The sequence below is a fragment of the Dendropsophus ebraccatus genome, chromosome 7 (assembly GCF_027789765.1).
Source record: "Dendropsophus ebraccatus isolate aDenEbr1 chromosome 7, aDenEbr1.pat, whole genome shotgun sequence".
Classification (NCBI taxonomy): Eukaryota; Metazoa; Chordata; class Amphibia; order Anura; family Hylidae; genus Dendropsophus; species Dendropsophus ebraccatus.
The window spans coordinates 1,802,489-1,827,888 of record NC_091460.1 but is presented as its reverse complement, the minus strand read 5'-3'; the positions used below and the strand labels follow the sequence as shown (position 1 = coordinate 1,827,888).

General features: G+C 47.4%; 3 protein-coding genes across 3 annotated transcripts in view; 1 reads left to right on the top strand and 2 right to left on the bottom strand.

The window, feature by feature from the left end:
• LOC138797150 (oocyte zinc finger protein XlCOF22-like) overlaps positions 1–25,400 on the bottom strand; it is a 483,239-nt gene that overhangs the window by 110,226 nt on the left and 347,613 nt on the right. The gene's annotated exons all lie outside the window — the stretch shown is intronic.
• The window catches only part of LOC138797182 (oocyte zinc finger protein XlCOF7.1-like), a 179,739-nt gene that overhangs the window by 67,405 nt on the left and 86,934 nt on the right, over positions 1–25,400 (top strand). The window lies entirely within an intron of this gene.
• LOC138797161 (oocyte zinc finger protein XlCOF22-like) lies at positions 2,356–19,253 on the bottom strand. Its single transcript, XM_069976987.1, has 6 exons — positions 19,084–19,253; positions 18,671–18,835; positions 18,447–18,582; positions 18,000–18,094; positions 17,695–17,815; positions 2,356–3,577 (listed from the first exon to the last, which is right to left on the bottom strand). The coding sequence occupies exons 1-6, from the start codon at positions 19,159–19,161 to the stop codon at positions 2,586–2,588; spliced, it is 1,587 nt and encodes a 528-aa protein (XP_069833088.1). The 5' UTR covers positions 19,162–19,253; the 3' UTR covers positions 2,356–2,585.

Genomic DNA, 25,400 nt, shown 5'->3' with positions numbered 1-25,400 from the left:
AGAAGATTTGTAGTTTGAGATATATGCAAATAGAGAGTGCAACAAGACAATTGGGTAGAACAGGTAGGTTAAGGGTGGAGGAGTCTAAGTTAATAAAAAATATAATTGGAACACCTGCACATATCAAGAGGGGGGTGACAAGGATTTATAAGTGGTTGGGATTAGACACGGGCAATTTTGGCAAGAAGTGTATACGTTGGCCAAAAATAATCTCACAGATAGAAGACATAAGATTGTTAAATTTTTTATTACATATAGAATTTATTACACGAGGAAAGATATTGGACGTTGGAATAGAGGGGGGGGGACACGGAATGCTCTCGATGTGATATGGAGGGCGCGGATTTGGAACACCACTGTTGGAGTTGTAGAGAGTTAAGTAATTATTGGAAGGGGGTATTTAGTATTAAAACTATTTTTGATGTGAATATTGAGGAAGACTATACATGTGCACTGCTGGGTTATATAGAAATTCAGGGAGATAATGTATTAAAGGGAGTGGTATATAAAATTCTGTTTGCTGCACGAATAATGATTGTTAAAAAATGGATATCACCGGAACCCCCAAATATGAAAGAATGGAGGGATCTAGTAAACAACATTTTGAGATACAAAGTCGAAACAGATACTGGAGAACTCATTGCCCCTAAGATATGGAAAAGTGATCTGTGGTGGGGTTTTTTTTTCCTCTCTACCACTGGCGATGGGTGTGGAGGGAAGGTATGGGTTGGTGAGGTAAAAAACAAAAGGAATGCTGTGTAACCGGAGGGGATGTCCCCTGGATGCCTGAGGACTAAAAGGAAGGAGGTGTTAAAGGGTATAGTGAGTGGGTGGTCTCGCTGTCTTCCCTGGTGGTTGTGCCTAGGTCGGTGGGGTTTAAATGTGGATGGAAGTGTAAAAGCAAGAATGATTAGAATTTGTTGACTACTTAAAGGTCCCCTAGCTAGGAGTTGTACAGCTGGCATCAAAACCCAAGTAAGAGGCCACTCCCGGGGGGTGAATGGAACTGGATCCCACAGTGGAGAGTCCAGAAAATCATGGGCGCCAATTGTAAGGGGAGACCAGTAGAAGGAGCAAGTCCTGCATAATAAATGGGGAGTTGGCTCCTGGGATGATTGTGTTGAGTGTCCGTGGGCTCGGGGGGAGCCTGTCTTCTTGAGAAGGGGATGGGTCCTCTCGGGCGAACGGAGAAGTGTATAAGGAAGGATGGGTTCCTGGGAGTAGGAGACGAAGCTGTAAGTGGTGTAGTTAATGGAGGTTAAAAAACTGTAGATGTTGGAAGAAGGTTGTTGGATGGAGAGGTTGTAGAGCCGGTCTGGGCTGACCCTCAGGGAAAACGACGAGAATAAGATAGTGATACATGTAAGGGGTGGAGTGGTAGTATCATAGAAGGTAAAGATAGTTGGTAGATGAAAAGGCAACTCTAGGGGGCATCCCCTGGCGGGATATTATGTGGAATGGAATGGGAAGTATAAAGATAAAGGAAGACTTCTACGTTGGATGAGCCCTCACTATTTAAGGGGTTGGGGGGGGGGGGGGGGGGGAATAGGGGGATAAAGGGGGGGGTAAGGGAAAAGGGAAAAATAAGGTATATATGATGTGTGATAAGATTGTATAATATTTTGTATGGAAATAAAGAATATTTAATTAAAAAAAAACAAAACTAGTTGTCCCAGTTACCTGCACTGCGCAGTAGGATATGTAGACCTTCTTTATGGTAGCTTTGTCCTACTGGGATCAGCTCCTATTTCTTCAGGAGTCTGTCCTGCACTTTGTAGACATGCTCCTTGCGTGGGCTAGGGTGTTCCTTGGTGGCTACTCAACCTTACTTGTGCTTAGTAGTTGCTTTTGAAAAACTCTTGGTCTCTAGCTGCATCTGTTCACACTCAGTATCTGGTCTAAACTGACTTGACTCACACACAGAGCTAACTCCTCCTAGCAGAGACAGGAGGTGTAATGGAGGGGCGCCTGTGTCTAGAGAGGCTGCGGGCAGAGACAGGAGGTGTAATGGAGGGGCCGCCTGTGTCTGGATGGTAGACAAGGAAACTATGGGAGCTGCTACTTGTCCAGGTTGAAACAATCCTCCCTACTAGTGTCTGTCCTGGCCATTCCCATAGCCACCCCTCCTCTCTTCTCCCTCCTCACACTCCGCCCCCTGGGAACAATATCTGTCAGTGCGTCAGAGACACAAGTGTGGCCGATCTCCCATCCCTGCCAATCAGAATCAGCCAATCACAAGGCCTGGCCGGTAATCCTTACCCATCTGCCCCATTCATCACCGCAGGAACGACCGTACAGGCTGGAGGTTGTTTGTTTCAAAGGGGCGGTGCCAGGAATGTAATAAACAGACGGAAATAAAGGTAACTTATTGATAATTCTTTTTATTAACCTCATCATCATAAACGGCACAAATAAAAGGTCAAATATTGAGACGTATATAAAAATAAAAAACTTTACAGGCAGGAGTCCTCACTTTACTCTGCCTCTCCGGACTCTGAGGATAATGGGGACAGTTCAGAGTCACTGCCTCTACTACTACTACTACTTCCTGTTTAACTCTCTATACAAATGTTTTTAGAAATCAATCAAAATGGCTCCTCTCCCATGTGACTTCTCTGAGGATTCCTTAGTATTACTTTAGGGAGTAAACTTTTCCTGTATTGTGAACGTGAATATGGCTTTACTCCTGTGTGGCTTCTCTCATGTATCACAAGATGTGATTTACGCGTAAAACATTTCTCACATTCTGAACAAGTATACGGCTTCTCCCCTGTGTGACTTCTCGAATGTCTAAGAAGACTCGATTTATTTGTAAAACATTTCCCACAATCTGAGCAGGAGTACGGCTTCTTTCCAGTGTGACTCCTCTCATGTCTAATAAGACTTGATTTATCTGTAAAACGTTTTGCACATTCCGAACATGAATACGGCTTCTCCCCTGCGTGACTTCTCTCATGTACAACAAGATATGATTTCCGTGTGAAACAATTCCCACATGTTGGGCAGGAATACGGCTTCTCTCCTTTGTGACACCTTTCATGTCTAACACAAGTTGCTTTATCCGTAAAACATTTTCCGCATTCTGAGCATGAATACGGTTTCTCTCCTGTGTGATTTCTCTCATGTATAACAAGCTGCGATTTACTTAAAAAACATTTGCCACATTCGGAACATGAATAAGGCCTCTCTCCTGTGTGACTTCTCTCATGTGTAACAAGCTCCGATTTATAGATAAAGCATCTCCCACATTCTAAACATGAATGTGCCTTCTCTCCTGTGTGAATTCTTCTGTGTGTATAAAGACCAGATATTTTTGTAAACTTTTTTCCACATTCATCACATTGAATTCTTTTCTCCCGTCCTCTGTGCTCTGTCCTTGTGGTCACAGTGTGTGACTGGTCAGAAGAAGGTTCCTCATGGTCAGGAGGATTATATGATAGATCTGCAGTGTGACGTCCTGGATGTACAGTAAGGGGGAGGAGGGCTTCTCCTGAGGAGCGCTGCTCCGCACCTTCATCCTCTTCTCTATAATTCAGTGATAGCACGATGTTCTCCTCAGAGATACTACCACCATTTTCTGTTGGAGTAAAACAGATTTCATTTTCTTTACACAACAGGAAATGGATAATACACAAATATATATATGATCAATGCTCATCCCTTATACTCCTTCCAATTCAGCGACATTACGTAGCTTTGCCCGCACCAGTCACTGCTTCAGCTGTAAAGTCTGTCTAAGGGCCTGCATCCACGTGTTCGGCGTTCATCACAGTAATAAAAAGTTTGTTAAAAGTCTGCTGATGCTGAGCAGCCAATCAGCAAACTATATTACTGTCTGCGTTGCCTAGCAATCACAGCCACGGCCAGACTGATAGCTGGGACATGTGACATGTGTGATAGGAGCCGTGTGACCGGTACATGTGTGTGATAGGAGCCGTGTGACCGGTACATGTGTGTGATAGGAGCCGTGTGACCGGTACATGTGTGTGATAGGAGCCGTGTGACCGGTACGTGTGTGAGATAGGAGCCGTGTGACCAGTATAGCCAATGTGGACAAGATGACGTTAATAAAAATTATCTGAATTTTACACTAGTGATGATAAGGAGGGCACTTCTAGGAAATGATCTTAGTTTTAAAAGAAAACTAACTGAACTAATTATTTCTCTACTAATATCCCCCCTGTCTCTTCCCCTTCAGTTATCTGGGAAGCGCACAAATGTTATGTTAGGTATTCCTATTAAACTTGCGTCTCGTGTTAGAAAAGAACGTTCTGCAAAATTAAATTATTGGTCTCTCAGCTCGCTGATTTGGACAAACACCACAAGGAGGACCCTCGGATTGGCTACAGGAACGGAACTGGCCGCTCTGCGCAGCAAACTACGGGATCGCCGACATTACTTTGAGTTTGGCAATAAGCCTGGCAAGACCCTGGCCCGCGCTCTTCGGGTTCAACAGGCTCGTTCTTTCATACTGTATGTCTCCTCCTCGTCGGGCTCAAAACTCACTCTTTCTTCTCATATTGCGGATGCTTTCCATTCTTATTATGAAGGTCTTTACGACCTTCCATCCTCCCCAGATAAGAGTTCTCTTCTCTATTTCCTCCTACCTTTCTAGTTCTGGCCTTCCCTCCTTGCCAGAAGATAGCATCTCTTCGCTTGAATCCCCTATTACCTTCACGGAATGGGATTGGGGAATAAGGTCCTCTCCTTCTGGTAAGGCCCCGGGCCCTGATGGACTTACTCTCCTCCACGATCACGTCCTATCTGCTTACAACTCTCTTCCCACAGGTTCTCTCCTTCCCCCTGATTTCCTCTGCGCACATATTACGGTCATTCCCAAAGAAGGTAACGATACCTCCCTTTGTCAGAACTACCGTCCCATTTCTCTCCTTAACCTTGACCTTAATTTTTTCTAAAATTCTTGCGTCCTGTCTTACTCCACATCTTCAACCCATCATCCATTTAGACCAAGTGGGATTTATGCTTACACGCGAGGCCCGTGACACTACTACTAGGGCTATTAATATTATTCATTATGTGCGCTCTAAGTCTCTCCCCACGATGCTTCTGTCTACCGACGCAGAGAAGACCTTTGACAGAGTTGGCTGGCCTTTTCTCCTTGCCACGCTTCAACATCTTGGTCCTCGTATGTGTTGGCATGCATCGGGTCCCTGTATTCTCATCCCTCGGCTCAGGTCACTGTTAACGGCCTTCTATCGTCGATGTTCCCTTTATGCACTGGCACACGCCAGTGCTGCCATTTTTCCCCTCTCATCTTTATCCTGGCCCTTGAACCCTTTCTCCGCCATGTGAGACAGAACCCGAACATCTCGGGAGTGCGTGTAGGCTCCACTGACCACAAGGTTGCAGCCTATGCGGATGACCTTCTATTACGCAGCCTTATGTGTCTCTCCCTAATCTTCTTTCTGAATTGTCCAAATACCAGGCTCTTTTTAACTATAAAATTAACCTCCAGAAGTCGAAAGCACTCAACCTCTCTCTTACGCCTTCCCTTGCCTCTTCTCTTGCAGAGTCTTTCCCTTTTCGTTGGCAGAGTTCTTTTTCTATTTGGGGGTCCAGCTCACGCCATCTGTTTCCTATTTGTTCAAGACTAACTTTTCCCCTATGCTATATCGTGGTAAATACTTGTGATCAATGTATTTTAGGAGTGATACCTTTATTGGCCAACAAAAAATTGTTAGAGCTGTGAGCTTTCGGGATTCAAAACATCTTTGTCAGACAAGTTCACAAATTAATCCCCCATGCTAAAAACTATTGAGGCCGACTTGTCCAGATGGCACAAGGGCCCCTTTACTTGGTTTGGTCTTTGCTCGATATTTAAGATGAATATTCTCTCTAGACCAGCGTTTCCCAACCGGGGTGCCGCGGCACACTGGTGTGCCGGGAGAACCCGCCAGGGGTGCCACGGGATCCCGGTGGGAAATGTGCACTGTCACTTTAACCATCCCGAGCTTCTCACTGTAAGCGGGCGGAACATTAAAGTGAGCATAATGTAGGAGCAGGAAGTTTCAGCGTCCTGCTCCTACATTCACTCCCATAGGCTGCCGGCACTTCATGCCAGCAGCCTATGGGAGGCCGGGACGTGACCTCTCCAGCAGGCGTGATGATGTGACGTCATCACGCCTGCCGGACGTCCCGTCCCCACGGCTCACAAAATGGAGCCAGAAGAGGAGGAGGAGAGCTTCTGCCTGCAGCCACAGCACGGATTAGGCGAGTAGGAGGTTTGTTTTTTTTAGGGGCAGAGCAGGGGGCATTATTAGTTCATGGGGGGCACCTCTGGGGGCATTAGTTCATGGGGGGCACCTCTGTGGGCATTATTAGTATATGGGGGCACCTCTGGGGGCATTATAAGCTCATGGGGGCACCTCTGGGGGCATTATAAGCTCATGGGGGCACTATTAGTTCATGAGGGCACAGCAGGGGGCATCCCACATTCCTACTCACTTTACTGTACATAACACCAAACAGCGCAGTTACTATGGGAGCCTACAGGATGGAGAAAGGAAAGGAAGTTGCTAGAAATGTGCGGAGCCTAAATTGTTTGTCTCGCAGGTTCTGAAGAGATGAAAAGTAGCTGGAAGAAATCATCATGGAGGTCTGGGCCGGATGGAGAGGAAAAGGGAAAGTGAAGCCTCAGATCAAAGAAGACGTCACCTGTAAGTCACTGTATGACGGTTTGCTTATTTTGTAGAACATTTAGTAGGGGTGCCCCGAGGAAATTTTTTTTTCCGAGGGGTGCCCCGAGGTAGAAAAGGTTGGGAAGCACTGCTCCAGACCTTTGTATCTTTTCCAAGCCCTTCCAGATACGGTGACCTTGAGCTATTTTAGACAACTCTCTACACTCCTGCCTAAATTCGTTTGGGCTGATAAGCAGCGAAGGATTGCAAAGTGGAGGCCTGGGCCTCCCAAACTTATTCCATTATTATGTCGCTAGTCACCTCTCCAGAGTAATAGTGGAGAAATGGCGATGCCAGTCTAAGTTGAGGGTCGGCCTAGAGATGTCTCTTTCCCCTTCCTCTTTGGTAGCCCCATGGCTTCCTACTTCTGGTATTATTGTTGAGCCTCATCCTACCATCGCTCCGACTCTAAAGCTCTGCTATAAACACTTTTCTTCTGCCTCTCTCGCTCCACATCCTTCTCTCTTATTCCCTGTCCTAGGTACCCCTTCTTTCCCGACCGGCAATACAGATTTGGTTTTCCGTGCCTGGTTCCGGGCAGCACTTTGAGCAAAAAGCTTTCTTTGAGGAGAATCCTGGGTGTCTCTCTCTGAGCTCAAAGTTCTCTCTGACCCCTATTCTTTGGGGTTTTGGAGGACTTTGCAATTAAACCTCTTTCTTCTTTCCCTTCCTCCTTTTCTTGTGCGCTCACTCAGTATAAGACTCTTTGTCTTGGCACCAGCCCTCTTCAGCACTCTTTTTCTCTTATATAGGCCATGTTGGGCTCCCCCTGGGAATAGCCACCTCCTCCTTTTCTTTCTGCATGGGAACATGATTTGAATATTGCTTTCTCGGCCTCCCAAGTGGAACGGATATATACCTGTACTCACTCTTCCTCTATTTCTTCTCCTCTCCAGGAGGCGGGTTACAAGATCAGCTCACGTTGGTACAGGGTCCCTACTCGTCTTCATAGGCTATTCCCGGATGTGTCCCTATTGTGCTGGAGAAATTGCGCTGAAGAGGGTTCCCTCATACACGCGTTTTGAGCTGTCCCAAATTGGCTCCCTTCTGGAAGGAGGTGTGACGTATTGCCTCTACCTGCACAGACTACTCGCTTCCTTTTTCTCCATCGCTCTCTCTTGCACTTGTCGGACATTCCCCTTAAAAGTTATCGCCATTCTATTCTCCACCATCTGATCAATTCTGCTAGGGCTTGTATCCCTGCTCTCTGGCGTCAACCTGCTCCCCCTCCTGTCTCTATGTGGTTTCGGAAGGTGGAGGACCTTAAGTATATGGAAAATCTCAAGACACAATTGTATGATCGTAATTCGCGCTCAGTTTGTTGAAACGGATGAATATAAGACTCTTCTGACTCAGTCAGGAGTCTCCCTTCCTTTTGTGTGATGTCTCTTTCCCTCCTGGTAGTTCTGCTCGTTACTTTTCTTTTGCTTGTTTTTTCCCATATTTCTTTCCGGTTCTAGCGATTGTTGAGCGTTAGCTCACTCTTTATGGATGATAGTGCGCCTTATTTAATTGTGGCTTTGCCGCCCTTTTTTCTTTTATTGATGGTTTGTCCTATTGTTATGCCACAAGTGTTCTTTCTCCTTTGTGGCGTCCTCTGTTTTGCACCCAACGGTGCTTGTTATATGGACAGTTGGTCTATTGTTAACTGTATGTTTGTATCTTATAAAATTAAAAATGAATAAAAATTTAGAATTGTAAAAAAAAAAAAAAAAAAAAAAAATGGTATTAGTCTTACTGGTAAGACTGTTTCTCCGAACCTTCATGACGGCACCACAGGAGTTAACTCAGCCCTGAGGGACAGGAAAAGCACAAACACGAGAGGTTAAAAGCCCCTCCCCTTCCCACTTACACCAGTGATTTTATAACACTAGCACCACGTGAGTATTTAATATTTAGGGAGGGATGGTGGTGCCGTCATGGTTCGGAGAAACCGTCTTACGGGTAAGACTAATACCATTTTCTCTCCTCACCTTCATGACGGCACCACAGGAGAATACCAACAATTTACCTTAGGGTGGGACCACAGCTTGCAGAATTTTTCTGCCGAAGGCAAGATCTTCGTTCCGCTGTAGCTGAAGTCTGTAGTGTCTGGTGAACGTGTGAGGCGTTGACCAAGTAGCAGCCCTGCAGATCTGTTCAATTGACGCACAATCTCTCTCCGCCCAAGAAGTGGACACTGCTCTGGTGGAATCGGCGTTGATTGGTAAAGGAGAAGGTAAGTTCATTAATTTGTAGACCTCTAGAATCGCGTTTTTTATCCAGCGAGATATTACGATTTTGGAAGCCTTTTTGCCCTTATTTTTCCCCTGGAATAGAAGAAAAAGAGCTTGATCTGGTCTCCAAGAACTGCAGGATTCCAGATATTGGAGGACTGCTCTCTTAACATCCAATAGATGAAATTTTTCTTCCTGGATATTCCTAGGTGTTTCACAAAAGGATGGTAGGTATATATCTTAGGAACGGTGAAAATTAGAGACCACTTTGGGAAGGAAATTTGGATCAGTTTTGAGAACTATGCAGTCTGATTGAAGAATAAAATAAGGTTCCCTAATAGTGAAGGCCTGAAATTCTGAGACCCTACGGGCCGAGACAATAGCCACCAAGAAGGCTGTTTTCCAGGACAAAATTTTTATACTGGCCTCTGATAATGGTTCAAATGGAGGACGAGTTAAACCTTCTAGGACGGTGTTGAGGTCCCAAGGTGGAACGAGATTTTTTAAAGTAGGATTAGATCTGGAAGCGCTCCTCATAAATTTTTTTCACCCACCTATGGTCAGCTATATTAGTATCATATATGGCCGACAAGGCTGATACCTGTACTTTTAAGGTGGCGGGTTTTAGCCCCTTCAATCCAGCCTGTAGAAATTCCAGAATTAATGGTATGTCAGGATCGGCTGGAAACGGTGGAGGAGATGGACACCAGGATGAGAAGACCTTCCATACTTTTAGATATATTTTTGCAGTTACCGGTTTTCTGCTTTTTTGTAGGGTGGTGAAAAAGTCTGAAAGTCCCCTACTTTTTAACATGGACCTTTCAGGATCCATGCAGTCAACCGTAGATCTTCCAGGTTGGGGTGATGTAATGGACCTTGATGGAGAAGATCTGGGAGGAGAGGAAGCTGTATCGGTGGTTCCAGACTCATAATTTGTAGTAGGCCGAACCATGCCCTTTTTGGCCAGAATGGGGTCAAAAGAATCACTGTTATTTGTTCTGTCCTGATTTTCTGGAGTGTCTTGGGGATCAGAGGGATAGGCGGAAAGGCATAAGCAGTCTTGAAAGTCCATGGTTGTGCTAGCGCATCCACCCCCAGAGCTCTGTCCTTGGGATTCAGAGAAAAAAAACTTCTCCAGCTTCCTGTTTTGTCGAGTGGCAAAGAGATCCACTTCTGGTGTGCCCCATTTCTTTATTAGCATCTGAAAGATGTCTTGGTTCAGACACCATTCCCCTGGGTGAATGATATGGCGGCTCAGAAAGTCCGCTTGAACATTGTCTATTCCCTTGAGGTGGGTTGCTGAAAGGGAAAGAAGGTGTTTTTTCTGCCCAGGAGAATATCTGATCTGAGATAGATTGAAGAGAATTCTGTTTCGGACTCCCTTGATGCCTTAGATGAGCCACAGTTGTCACATTGTCTGATAGAATGTGAACATGCGAGTCTTTTAGTATAGGACTTGCCTGCTTCAAGGACATCAGAACGGCCATGAGTTCTCGAAAATTTGAAGATTTCTGAGATATTTCTGGAGGCCAAGTACCTTGTAGAAGTAGAGAATTCACCTGGGCTCCCCAACCTGATAGACTTGAGTCAGTGGAGATGACTATCCTGGGTGTTGGGTTCCAATAAACTCCTTTTTTCAGATGGGAGGGGATGGTCCACCACCGGAGGGATTCTTTGACATGTTTGGAGAGAGACATGACCTTGTCCAAACCCGAATCTTTCTTGTTCCAAGACCTGAGCATTGCGCCTTGAAGAGTTCTTAAATGGGCTTGGCTCCATGGTACAGCTGGTATGCAGGCTGTCATGGACCCCAGGATTGACATGGTCTCTCTGATCCTGCAAGAGTTCTTTACTCTGAATTGGTTGATACGCTAAATAAGAGAAGATCTTTTTTCTCGAGGTAGGAAAGACATTTGTTTGTTTGAGTCTAGGACAATCCCCAGAAAGGTCTTCCGGGTATCTGGGTTTAAGTCTGATCTTTCCTGGTTTATAATCCACCCAAAGGAAGTCAGAATGTTTGAAGTTACCTTAGGGTCCTGACGAAGTTTCTGTTCCGATTCTGCTATCAGTAGGAGGTCGTCCAGATAGGATACCACGTTGATCTTTTGCAGGTGGAGGTAGGAAATCACTTCTCCCATGACACTGGAGCAGGGCCGTCTTAACAGTATTATGGGCCCCTGGGCAGAGGTGCGAATTGGCCCCCCCCAACCGCCACCATCAAATCCCCCACATCTTTGTATATAGTGCCCCCCATAGTAGCCAATCCCCCCATATAGTGCCCCCCCATAGTAGCCAATCCCCCATATAGTGCCCACAAAGTAGCCAGTGCCCCCCCATAGTAGCCAGTGCCCCCATAGTAGCCAGTGCCCCCATAGTAGCCAGTGCCCCCCATAGTAGCCAGTGCCCCCATAGTAGCCAGTGCCCCCCATAGTAGCCAGTGCCCCCCATAGTAGCCAGTGCCCCCCATAGTAGCCAGTGCCCCCCATAGTAGCCCGTGCCCCCCATAGTAGCCAGTGCCCCCCATAGTAGCCAGTGCCCCCCATAGTAGCCAGTGCCCCCCATAGTAGCCAGTGCCCCCATAGTAGCCAGTGCCCCCCATAGTAGCCAGTGCCCCCCAAAACAACAAACCAGTTACTCACCCGTCCGGCGGCCCCAGCAGCTGATGTCTCCCGTCGGCGCGCACTCCCGTCATCCTCCGGGCACAGGCAGCGGGGTACAGAGAGACTGCCTGTGCCGGAAGTGACCTGCTGCATGACACATCCAGGACACAGGCAGCGTCTCTGTACCCCGCTGCCTGTGCCGGAGGATGATGGGAGCGCGCTGCCGGGAGAGGAGCTGCTGGGGCCGCCGGACGGGTGAGTTTCTGGACTGCCCGCCCCTTCTATCGCCGCTTAGCTGAGTCGATCAGAAGCCCAGGAAAGTGCTGCTCATTGCACTTTCCTCGGCTTCTGATCGTCTGTCAGCTGAGAAGCGATAGAAGGGGCGGGCGGAGGGGGTGGCTCAGGGCCGCTCACTATGCATATGCTTAGTGAGCGGCAATAGGGGGGCGGGCGGGACGGCTTCCTTGCGGTGCTCAGCACTGCTTGGGAGCCGTCTTTGCTTTATAGGACGCACTTAATTTTATAAGTGCGTCTTATAAAGCAAAAAATACAGGTGTGCAAGGGCCCCCGGGCAGCCGCCTACCCTGCCCAATGGATAAGACGGCCCTGCACTGGAGAAAATCCTTGGTGCGGACGAAATTCCGAAGGGTAGGGCTTGGAACTGAAAGTGGCGGACCTGATCCTCCATCTTGATGGCAAATCTGAGGAACTTCTGAGATGCTGCCTGAATGGGTATATGGTAATAGGCATCCTTCAGATCGATGGATGCAATTACCGCATTGTTTGTTATCAGTGGCGTAGTGGACTTGATTGATTCCATCTTGAACCTCAAGTATTTGATGTACTTGTTCAAAGGCTTGAGATTTATAATCAATCTGTGGGATCCATTTGGTTTGGGAACCAGAAAAAGATTGGAGTAATAACCCTTCCCTAGTTCCTCCACTGGGACAGGAATCACTACATTTAAAGATATGAGCTCGTTTACATTCTTCACGAGCTCTTTTTGTAGGGGGCTCCAGGAATTCTATTTTGTATCCTACGGAGATGATCTTGAGGATCCACTGTTTTTTTGAGATGTTGTACCAAGCCTCCCGAAACTTGGCCAGCCTCCCCCCTACCGGAATGTCGTCATTGCTTGTCTTTTGAGGCCTTGGGGTTGAAAAAAATATTCTTCCCCTTTCCTCCTTTATTGTAGCTCCAACGGCCAGTTTTCCCTTTGCCCTTATAGTCTTCTTGCAATCTGGACCGTTTGTATTGTTCCTTTTTTGGGGTCTTCCCTTCGGGTAGAGCCTTCTTTTTGTCCGCCGTTTTCTCTACAATTTTATCTAGAGCTGAACCAAAAACATAGTTCCCTTCAAAGGGAATGCCACAGAGTTTTGAATTGGAGATATTATCTCCAGTCCAGCTTTTAAGCCATAGGGCTCGTCGAGCCGCAGTGGTCAGTGCTCCATCTTTGGCAGATATTCTGATTGCTTCAGCTGTTGAGTCTGCCAGATAAGCTGCCGCATCCTTCAAGAGAGGGAGTGATCCAATTATTTGTTCCCTCGATTTCTTATTCCTTAGGTGATCTTCTAATTGTCCTATCCAGACATGTAGGGCACGAGCTACACATGTAGCCGCAATGTTATTCTTCAGGGATATTGATACCGTATCCCAGGATTTTTTCAGAAGACTTTCCGCCTTCCTATCCAATGGGTCTTTCATCTGAGAAGAGTCTTCAAATGAGAGTGTAGTTTTCTTAGTAGTTTTAGCTACTTGGGTGTCAATCCTAGGAACTTCACCCCATTTTTCAATATCCTCTTCACTAAAGGGGAGACGTCTTTTTATCTGGGAAGGAACCATGAGCCTTTGCTCTGGGTCTTCCCATTCATCCTGTATTAATTGATGTAAAGACTAATGAATAGGAAACACTGTTTTCTTTTTTGTCTTTAAACCTGCGAAGAGATTATCTTTGACTGATAATTCTTCTTGTACACCTTCCATTCCAAGAGCGCTCCTAACAGCTTTAAGGAGAGCTCCGGTATGGTCTGTAGGAAAGATATATCTTCTGGCACCCTCCTGAGTATCCGACTCCTCAGAGTATATTACAGGGGAGTCCGATAATTGACCCGATTCTGATTTAGAGTCAGATGATATAGACACAGTCTTACGCTTTTTTGGTCTCACCACTAGTTCTCCAAAAGAGCTAGGACCCGCAACAGATCCTGGATTACAGTCAGGGGGGAGTGATGGAGTAACTGTAGCTGGAGTGTCAGACGGACCTGGTGTTATAGGTAGAACATTAGTAGGGGATATTGTCAGGGGGTTCTTCTCCAGTATCAAACAATCAACAGAGCGAGCTATAGATGAACAGCCCCAGGAACCTTTATTAGATACCAGCAGAAAGGTCCATACAAAACTCCACCACACACAGGATGCAAAACGTCCAAGAACACAGGAAATGTCCAGCAACAGCAAATATCCCAACCGACCGAGGTCCCAGTCCTTCTCCTCTGGGTCAATATGACAGTTCTTGATGAGTCTTCTCTTTGGGGAGCTGGCCTTAGCATCAGCCTCCCACAAAGGATCTACTACCCCATGGTCCCTCAGCTTCCTTCCTTATATCCAGGAGTTGGCAGACATCTTCCCTGGTTTCCAGGCCCCCCAGATCTGGGACTGGAGCCTCAGCAATCAGGACACCACAGGGGGTGATCTCCAGCATTTGGAGAGCAGAGAGGTCATGAATGGACAGGCAGGAAATGTCAGCGGGGGTCCATCAGGAGATATGGACACCTCTATCCTGCAGATGGTCAATGAGCTTATTCTATTACCTGTAGTTATCAGAGCTCCAGACAGGACAGGGAATACACAACATGGTGGGGAGCACAAGATTCTCCTAAAATTTGTAATAATAAGGCCATAACAAAAAATGATGTAACCATCTGCACCCCAAACCATCACAGATATATTTACAGGTTCTACAGGATCCATTTAAACTGGTAATGATGCTGGAGATACAGTAGGAGTAGGAGTAGGTGGTTTAACTGCTGCTATTTCAGCCTTCATCATGTCTTATCTCAGACAGGAAAGAGGCTCTATCCTCTTTTACAATATCGCCTATACAGGCTGCACAAATGTTTTTCCTAAAAGACAAAAGAGAGCCTGGCGCCACAAAGGTTGCATTTCCTTGCAGGGCCCTTCTACTTTTCCTAGGGAAACATGCAGATGGATTTTTATAGTATAGTATAGCAAGCAATCCACCCAGTGCTATTGGATACAAAGTGACCCAGGTGAGACATATTGTAATAAATAAATAACTCACCCCCGGCTGCGGTTGTGGGGCTTTGTCTGTGGGCATAGCTTTCTCCGCCGTAGCGGACTTCTTTGATCAGGCACCCTCCATGAGAAATGCAGACCTCAGATCAGCTAACCCTCTCATGCACTTACCTTTTGAAGCAACCGCGCCGGTCCCGGAAGAACGCTCCCGTCGTGTGACGTCATGACGCGACGTACGCGTCACTTCCGTATCTGCCTCGTGACCCGCAGTACCCGGAAGTAGGCCGCAATCCGCGCGCGGCCCCGAGTAGAGACGCAAGGGGGGAAAGCCGCAGAGGCCATCGGCGTGCAGGATCCCCGCCTCCTCACAGTATGGAGCAGACGCGCCACGCGGGCCTGCTCCCTTCCAGACCGAAGTCCCCAGATGTCCCTGGGAAGGAAGGAGACCTAGGCCCCGATCGATCCCCTGGAAGGAGGTATTTTCTTGCTTCTGTTTTCAGGAATCCTCATCTTCATGACGGACCCCCGTACTCTCGTGCCTGCCCTTACAGGGACAGGGAAAGCACTGGTGTAAGTGGGAAGGGGAGAGGCTTTTAACCTCTCGTGTTTGTACTTTTTCTGTCCCTCAGGGCTGAGGTAACTCCTGTGGTGCCATCGTGAAGGAGAGAAAACTAAGATTTCTGAAATATTATAAAACATAGTAAATTGGGAAGTTTAAAAGGGAATACACCATATTCTTTTTTTCTAAACTGTTTATTTTCTGACCTTAAATTTTGTATACATTGTTATGGGGGTGGCCACATTGCCTGAGCTGTTTTTAACCCCTTAAGGACCGGGGCAATTTAGATTTTTGAGTTTTCGTTTTTTCCGCCTTGTGCATAAAAGGCCATAGCAGTTGCATTTTTTCACCTAGAAACCCACATGAGCCCTTATTTTTTGCGCCACTAATTGTACTTTGCAATGGCAGGCTGAATTTTCGCATAAAGTACACTGCAAAAGCAGAAAAAAATTCAATGTGTGGTGAAATTGAAAAAAAAACAAAACACATTTTGTGTTTTTAGTGGATATGTGTTTTTACGCCATTCGCCCTGGGGTAAAACTGACTTGTTATATATGTTCCACAAGTCGTTACGATTAAAACGATATATAACATGTATAACTTATATTGTATCTGATGGCCTGTAAAAAATTAAAACCATTGTTTACAAATATACGATCCTTAAAATCGCTCCATTCCCAGGCTTATAACGCTTTTATCCTTTGGTCTATGGGGCTGTGTCAGGTGTCAGTTTTTGCGTCATGATGTCTTCTTTCTATCGGTACCTTGATTGCACATATACGACTTTTTGATCGGTTTTTATTAAAATTTTTCTGGATTTGATGCAACCAAAAATGCGCAATTTTGCACTTTGGGATTTTTTTGTGCTGACGCCGTTTACCGTGCGAGATCAGGAATGTGATTAATTAATAGTTCGGGCGATTACGCACGCGGCGATAGCAAACATGTTTGTTTATTTATTTACTTTTATTTATAACCTGGGAAAAGGGGGGTGATTCTGACTCTTATTAGGGGAGGGGGATTTTTATTAAAGGGGTAGTGCGGCGGTAAAAAATTATTCACAGAATAACACACATTACAAAGTTATACAACTTTGTAATGTATGTTATGTCTGTGAATGGCCCCGTTCCCCGTGTCCCACCACCGCCGCCCGTGTACCCGGAAGTGTAGTGCATTATACATACCTGATCCGTGCCAACACGCGTCCACCATCTTGTGCCAAACGTCATCTTCGGCCGGCCGGCCCGAACACCTCGGATCTTCCCGAGTGCCGGCCGCGTCATCAGCTGCTCAGCCGCGATTGGCTGAGCATAACTGTTGTATAACTTTGTAATGTGTGTTATTCTGTGAATAACTTTTTACCGCCGCACTACCCTTTAATAACAACATTTTTTTTTTAAATTTTACACTTATACTAGAAGCTCCCCCTGGGGTTAGGGTTATTCCCCCCCCCCCCCCCCCCCCGGGGTTAGGGTTAGTCCCCCCCCCCCCCCCCCGGGGTTAGTATAAGTCCCTTGATCTCTCAGAGATCTCTGCAGCATAGATATGAGATAGGCACTCGTTTGCTTTCGGCTGCTGCGGCCGGAAGTAAACGAGTGCCGAGCCGGGGACGGCGCCATCTTGGAGAGGTCCCCGGCCGGCTTCAGTAACAGAGATCGCTCCTCCGGGATAACGTCCCGGAGGAGCGATCTCCCCACTAGACACCAGGGATGACACTGCAAACGGTAATCGGATGCAGCTGTCAACTTTGACAGCTGCATCCGATTATTGTATTAGCGGGCACGGAGATCGGACCACGCCTGCTAATACCTGCGGTCCCGGGCTACAAGCGGCCCCGCTCTGAACGTCCTTAACGACCGCAGGGCGTAAATATACGCCCGCGGTCGTTAAGGGGTTAACAGCATTTAGTGACATGCTTTACAGCAAGCCTCATGGACATAGACAACAATATACAGACTCTGTCCCCTTGAGATGAATGTGAAACATTACTGAGTGCGCTCTGTGACCTCTAACTACTGGTGTCACATGACGCTGCAATGTTGTACAGATCACTTTACTGCATTTTTCTCTCATCACCACAGGCAGAACAGACCTTCAGACCTTATAGTGAAAATTAAAACAGCAAGAATCAGGAATATTTTGTAATATAGATAGTAAAATGGAAAACAAGAAAAAAAACATTTTCTGATGACACATTCACTCCTAAGGCATATTCACATTTCAGCACGATATCTTCTATTCTGTGGAAACGGCCTAACATGCAGATTGCTGGGAGTCTGGTTGAGAGAACACAATCTGCCACACACAACGGCCACAGTAGAGCACAGAGATCACAGAGATCCCTGTGTAACTCCATCCTCCCCTACCTGGTATAGCAGCTGCCGGCGCCTCCTCCTCCTTCACCTCACTCATACACGGGGGATCGCCCCTCATCCTCTCTTCTTCTGCTTCATCCTCCACTTTAATATTAGTCACCTGATCTCCCCCCTGATGGGACATATAGAACAATTCAGTACAATCCAGCAGACAGGAGGGAAAATCTAACACATCAACATAAGAAACCAGCAACATGTATCTATCAGCCTCATCACATCTATGAGTGCAGGAGCAACAACCACCAGCACCGGGGGGCGCTATAGAGATATAGTGCTATAGCATCAGCCTCATCTACCTGCTGATTGTCTGCTGGGACATTTCCCTCTGGACAGTCCTGGGAATACAGAGGACGGGGACACCTCTCTGGTGGATTCCTGTCACTGCCTCCATCTGTAGGGAACACACAGGGAGCCAATCCATTATACACTGCTACATGTCATCAGGAGGAGGAGGATGGGAGGGGGAGGAGGATGGGAGGAGGATGGGAGGAGGAGGATGGGAGGAGGAGGAGGAGGATGGGAGAAGGATGGGAGGAGGATGGGAGGAGGAGAGGAGAAGGAGGATGGGAGGAGGAGGGGGATGGGAGGAGGATGGGAGGAGGATGGGAGGAGGATGGAAAGAGGATGGAAAGAGGATGGGAGGAGGAGGAGGATGGGAGGAGGAGGAGGCGGATGGGAGGAGGAGGATGAGGATCTAGGGGCCCCTCCCCCTGCTCTCTAGAATCAGGAAGGTCTCCTCTTACCTTGTGCTGTGAGGCCGGGCGGCTGATCCTCCATCATGAGCGGCTGCTCCCCCCGGTACAGATCCTTGTGTCCTTCTACATACTCCCACTCCTCCATGGAGAAATAGACGGCCACATCCTGACACCTTATAGGAACCTGACACACACAATGATCACACAGTCATCCCCCCCAGCCTGCTGCCTCCTGGATTACTCTATCATCTCCCAGCATTCCCCAGTGTCACCTCTCCAGTCAGCAGCTCAGTCATCCTGTGGGTGAGTTCTAGGATCTTCTGCTCATGTATCAGTGATGGAGGCTCCGTGATGGGGCCCCGGGCCCTGCTCCGCCCTCCTGACTCCTGGGGGAAGGCCACACCCTCCCCCCATGTCTTCTTCACTATGGTGTAATCCTGGGGATGGAGAGAGACAATGAGGGGACTGAGCCCAGTATTCCTGCCTCCTCCTCACTACAAAGAGGAGATTGTCCCCCTGTATAGAGCTCTAGTGAGGAGGAGGAGGAGACACATCTGGACTACTGGGGTCAGTTCTGGAGACCACCGCACCTACAAAGAGGAGACCAGATCCAGAACATAGAGCGGGGGAGGGAGGGAGGGGCCAAAGAGCCCAGACAACAATGGTGGAAATCTAGAGAAGTTACCTCTCCGGTCAGCAGGCGGATGATCTCCAAGGTGACGTGTAATATTCTCTTACTGATCTCATTCCTGTCCTTCTCCATCCTTGGGGGGTCATTCAGGAGAAGAAGCGTCTGGGGGAGAAGAGGAGACAACTGGAGCACAAGGAGGGGATAGTCCTGCCGGAGCCTTTATGTTACATACAGGGGTCACAGCATATGTAACATCCCTCCTCCTGTAAGCTTACCTTACTGCTGGGGTCACACACTGATAGTAACACAATGTAACATCCCTCCTCCTGTAAGCTTACCTTACTGCTGGGGTCACACACTGATAGTAACACAATGTAACATCCCTTCTCCTGTAAGCTTACCTTACTGCTGGGGGGGGGGGTCACACTGATAGTAACACAATGTAACACCCCTCCTCCTGTAAGCTTACCTTACTGCTGGGGTCACACTGATAGTAACACAATGTAACATCCCTTCTCCTGTAAGCTTACCTTACTGCTGGGGTCACACACTGATAGTAACACAATGTAACATCCCTCCTCCTGTAAGCTTACCTTACTGCTGGGGTCACACACTGATAGTAACACAATGTAACATCCCTTCTCCTGTAAGCTTACCTTACTGCTGGGGGGGGGGTCACACTGATAGTAACACAATGTAACACCCCTCCTCCTGTAAGCTTACCTTACTGCAGGGGTCACACTGATAGTAACACAATGTAACATCCCTTCTCCTGTAAGCTTACCTTACTGCTGGGGTCACACACTGATAGTAACACAATGTAACACCCCTCCTCCTGTAAGCTTACCTTACTGCTGGGGGGGTCACACACTGATAGTAACACAATGTAACATCCCTCCTCCTGTAAGCTTACCTTACTGCTGGGGGGTCACACACTGATAGTAACACAATGTAACATCCCTTCTCCTGTAAGCTTACCTTACTGCTGGGGGGGGGTCACACTGATAGTAACACAATGTAACACCCCTCCTCCTGTAAGCTTACCTTACTGCTGGGGGGGTCACACTGATAGTAACACAATGTAACACCCCTCCTCCTGTAAGCTTACCTTACTGCTGGGGGGGGGGGGGGGTCACACTGATTGTGTAGTAACACAATGTAACACCCCTCCTCCTGTAAGCTTACCTTACTGCTGGGGTCACACACTGATAATAACACAATGTAACATCCCTCCTCCTGTAAGCTTACCTTACTGCTGGGGGGTCACACACTGATAGTAACACAATGTAACATCCCTCCTCCTGTAAGCTTACCTTACTGCTGGGGTCACACACTGATAGTAACACAATGTAACATCCCTCCTCCTGTAAGCTTACCTTACTGCTGGGGTCACACACTGATAGTAACACAATGTAACATCCCTCCTCCTGTAAGCTTACCTTACTGCTGGGGTCACACACTGATAGTAACACAATGTAACATCCCTCCTCCTGTAAGCTTACCTTACTGCTGGGGTCACACACTGATAGTAACACAATGTAACATCCCTCCTCCTGTAAGCTTACCTTACTGCTGGGGTCACACTGATAGTAACACAATGTAACACCCCTCCTCCTGTAAGCTTACCTTACTGCTGGGGTCACACTGATAGTAACACAATGTAACATCCCTCCTCCTGTAAGCTTACCTTACTGCTGGGGTCACACTGATAGTAACACAATGTAACATCCCTCCTCCTGTAAGCTTACCTTACTGCTGGGGGGGTCACACACTGATAGTAACACAATGTAACATCCCTCCTCCTGTAAGCTTACCTTACTGCTGGGGGGTCACACTGATAGTAACACAATGTAACACCCCTTCTCCTGTAAGCTTACCTTACTGCTGGGGGGTCACACTGATAGTAACACAATGTAACATCCCTCCTCCTGTAAGCTTACCTTACTGCTGGGGTCACACTGATAGTAACACAATGTAACACCCCTCCTCCTGTAAGCTTACCTTACTGCTGGGGTCACACTGATAGTAACACAATGTAACATCCCTCCCCCTGTAAGCTTACCTTACTGCTGGGGGGTCACACACTGATAGTAACACAATGTAACATCCCTCCTCCTGTAAGCTTCCTTACTGCTGGGGGGGTCACACACTGATAGTAACACAATGTAACACCCCTCCTCCTGTAAGCTTACCTTACTGCTGGGGTCACAAACTGATAGTAACACAATGTAACACCCCTCCCCCTGTAAGCTTACCTTACTGCTGGGGTCACAGTATATGTAACACAATGTAACACCCCTCCTCCTGTAAGCTTACCTTACTGCTGGGGGGGGGGGGGGGTCACACTGATAGTAACACAATGTAACATCCCACCTCCTGTAAGCTTACCTTACTGCTGGGGGGTCACACTGATAGTAACACAATGTAACATCCCTCCTCCTGTAAGCTTACCTTACTGCTGGGGTCACACACTGATAGTAACACAATGTAACATCCCTCCTCCTGTAAGCTTACCTTACTGCTGGGGGGGGGGGGGGGTCACACACTGATAGTAACACAATGTAACATCCCTCCTCCTGTAAGCTTACCTTACTGCTAGGGTCACACACTGATAGTAACACAATGTAACACCCCTCCTCCTGTAAGCTTACCTTACTGCTGGGGTCACACTGATAGTAACACAATGTAACATCCCTCCTCCTGTAAGCTTACCTTACTGCTGGGGTCACACTGATAGTAACACAATGTAACATCCCTCCTCCTGTAAGCTTACCTTACTGCTGGGGGGTCACACACTGATAGTAACACAATGTAACACCCCTCCTCCTGTAAGCTTACCTTACTGCTGGGGTCACACACTGATAGTAACACAATGTAACACCCCTCCTCCTGTAAGCTTACCTTACTGCTGGGGTCACACTGATAGTAACACAATGTAACATCCCTCCTCCTGTAAGCTTACCTTACTGCTGGGGTCACACTGATAGTAACACAATGTAACATCCCTCCTCCTGTAAGCTTACCTTACTGCTGGGGTCACACACTGATAGTAACACAATGTAACACCCCTCCTCCTGTAAGCTTACCTTACTGCTGGGGGGTCACACACTGATAGTAACACAATGTAACATCCCTCCTCCTGTAAGCTTACCTTATTGCTGGGGTCACACTGATAGTAACACAATGTAACACCCCTCCTCCTGTAAGCTTACCTTACTGCTGGGGGGTCACACTGATAGTAACACAATGTAACATCCCTCCTCCTGTAAGCTTACCTTACTGCTGGGGTCACACACTGATAGTAACACAATGTAACATCCCTCCTCCTGTAAGCTTACCTTACTGCTGGGGGGTCACACACTGATAGTAACACAATGTAACATCCCTCCTCCTGTAAGCTTACCTTACTGCTGGGGTCACACTGATAGTAACACAATGTAACATCCCTCCTCCTGTAAGCTTACCTTACTGCTGGGGGGTCACACACTGATAGTAACACAATGTAACATCCCTCCTCCTGTAAGCTTACCTTACTGCTGGGGGGTCACACAGATAGTAACACAATGTAACATCCCTCCTCCTGTAAGCTTACCTTACTGCTGGGGTCACACACTGATAGTAACACAATGTAACATCCCTCCTCCTGTAAGCTTACCTTACTGCTGGGGGGTCACACTGATAGTAACACAATGTAACATCCCTCCTCCTGTAAGCTTACCTTACTGCTGGGGGGGTCACACACTGATAGTAACACAATGTAACATCCCTCCTCCTGTAAGCTTACCTTACTGCTGGGGGGTCACACACTGATAGTAACACAATGTAACATCCCTCCTCCTGTAAGCTTACCTTACTGCTGGGGGGTCACACACTGATAGTAACACAATGTAACACCCCTCCTCCTGTAAGCTTACCTTACTGCTGGGGTCACACACTGATAGTAACACAATGTAACATCCCTCCTCCTGTAAGCTTACCTTACTGCTGGGGTCACACTGATAGTAACACAATGTAACATCCCTCCTCCTGTAAGCTTACCTTACTGCTGGGGGGTCACACACTGATAGTAACACAATGTAACACCCCTCCTCCTGTAAGCTTACCTTACTGCTGGGGTCACACACTGATAGTAACACAATGTAACACCCCTCCTCCTGTAAGCTTACCTTACTGCTGGGGTCACACTGATAGTAACACAATGTAACATCCCTCCTCCTGTAAGCTTACCTTACTGCTGGGGTCACACTGATAGTAACACAATGTAACATCCCTCCTCCTGTAAGCTTACCTTACTGCTGGGGTCACACACTGATAGTAACACAATGTAACACCCCTCCTCCTGTAAGCTTACCTTACTGCTGGGGGGTCACACACTGATAGTAACACAATGTAACATCCCTCCTCCTGTAAGCTTACCTTATTGCTGGGGTCACACTGATAGTAACACAATGTAACACCCCTCCTCCTGTAAGCTTACCTTACTGCTGGGGGGTCACACTGATAGTAACACAATGTAACATCCCTCCTCCTGTAAGCTTACCTTACTGCTGGGGTCACACACTGATAGTAACACAATGTAACATCCCTCCTCCTGTAAGCTTACCTTACTGCTGGGGGGTCACACACTGATAGTAACACAATGTAACATCCCTCCTCCTGTAAGCTTACCTTACTGCTGGGGTCACACTGATAGTAACACAATGTAACATCCCTCCTCCTGTAAGCTTACCTTACTGCTGGGGGGTCACACACTGATAGTAACACAATGTAACATCCCTCCTCCTGTAAGCTTACCTTACTGCTGGGGGGTCACACTGATAGTAACACAATGTAACATCCCTCCTCCTGTAAGCTTACCTTACTGCTGGGGTCACACACTGATAGTAACACAATGTAACATCCCTCCTCCTGTAAGCTTACCTTACTGCTGGGGGGTCACACTGATAGTAACACAATGTAACATCCCTCCTCCTGTAAGCTTACCTTACTGCTGGGGGGGTCACACACTGATAGTAACACAATGTAACATCCCTCCTCCTGTAAGCTTACCTTACTGCTGGGGTCACACACTGATAGTAACACAATGTAACATCCCTCCTCCTGTAAGCTTACCTTACTGCTGGGGTCACACACTGATAGTAACACAATGTAACATCCCTCCTCCTGTAAGCTTACCTTACTGCTGGGGTCACACACTGATAGTAACACAATGTAACATCCCTCCTCCTGTAAGCTTACCTTACTGCTGGGGTCACACACTGATAGTAACACAATGTAACATCCCTCCTCCTGTAAGCTTACCTTACTGCTGGGGTCACACACTGATAGTAACACAATGTAACACCCCTCCTCCTGTAAGCTTACCTTACTGCTGGGGGGGTCACACACTGATAGTAACACAATGTAACACCCCTCCTCCTGTAAGCTTACCTTACTGCTGGGGTCACACACTGATAGTAACACAATGTAACACCCCTCCTCCTGTAAGCTTACCTTACTGCTGGGGGGGTCACACACTGATAGTAACACAATGTAACACCCCTCCTCCTGTAAGCTTACCTTACTGCTGGGGGGGTCACACTGATAGTAACACAATGTAACATCCCTCCTCCTGTAAGCTTACCTTACTGCTGGGGTCACACACTGATAGTAACACAATGTAACCTCCCTCCTCCTGTAAGCTTACCTTACTGCTGGGGGGGTCCCACACTGATAGTAACACAATGTAATATCCCTCCTCCTGTAAGCTTACCTTACTGCTGGGGTCACACTGATAGTAACACAATGTAACATCCCTCCTCCTGTAAGCTTACCTTACTGCTGGGGTCACACACTGATAGTAACACAATGTAACATCCCTCCTCCTGTAAGCTTACCTTACTGCTGGGGTAACACTGATAGTAACACAATGTAACACCCCTCCTCCTGTAAGCTTACCTTACTGCTGGGGTCACACTGATAGTAACACAATGTAACACCCCTCCTCCTGTAAGCTTACCTTACTGCTGGGGTCACACTGATAGTAACACAATGTAACATCCCTCCTCCTGTAAGCTTACCTTACTGCTGGGGGGGTCACACACTGAGGAGCAGAGATCTCCACACACAACACAACAGCAGTGACTGCCCGACCAGGAGCTGCTCTGTATCTGGTGGATGCTGGAGGTGTAGGACCTGTGATGATGTCACAATCATGTGACCAGTACATGTGGGGGCGGAGCTCAGCAGTGCAGGAGAGAAGAGATGGTGGTGAAGGACCTGTGATCATGTGACAGGAGTGGGCGGGGCTCCCCACACACTGCACTGCCAGGACCTTATACCCTTCTATATGATGGAGAAGGACAGGAATGAGATCAGTAAGAGAATATTAC

Bases quoted from the DNA above. Each gene is read 5' to 3' on its own strand.
- LOC138797161 (XM_069976987.1), bottom strand. From the start codon at position 19,161: ATGGAGAAGGACAGGAATGAGATCAGTAAGAGAATATTACACGTCACC. The intron at 18,583-18,670 runs GTGACACTGGGG...TGTGTGTGTCAG, and splicing joins CTGAGCTGCTGACTGGAGAG to GTTCCTATAAGGTGTCAGGA. The intron at 17,816-17,999 runs GTAGATGAGGCT...ATGTCCCATCAG, and splicing joins TCCCAGCAGACAATCAGCAG to GGGGGAGATCAGGTGACTAA.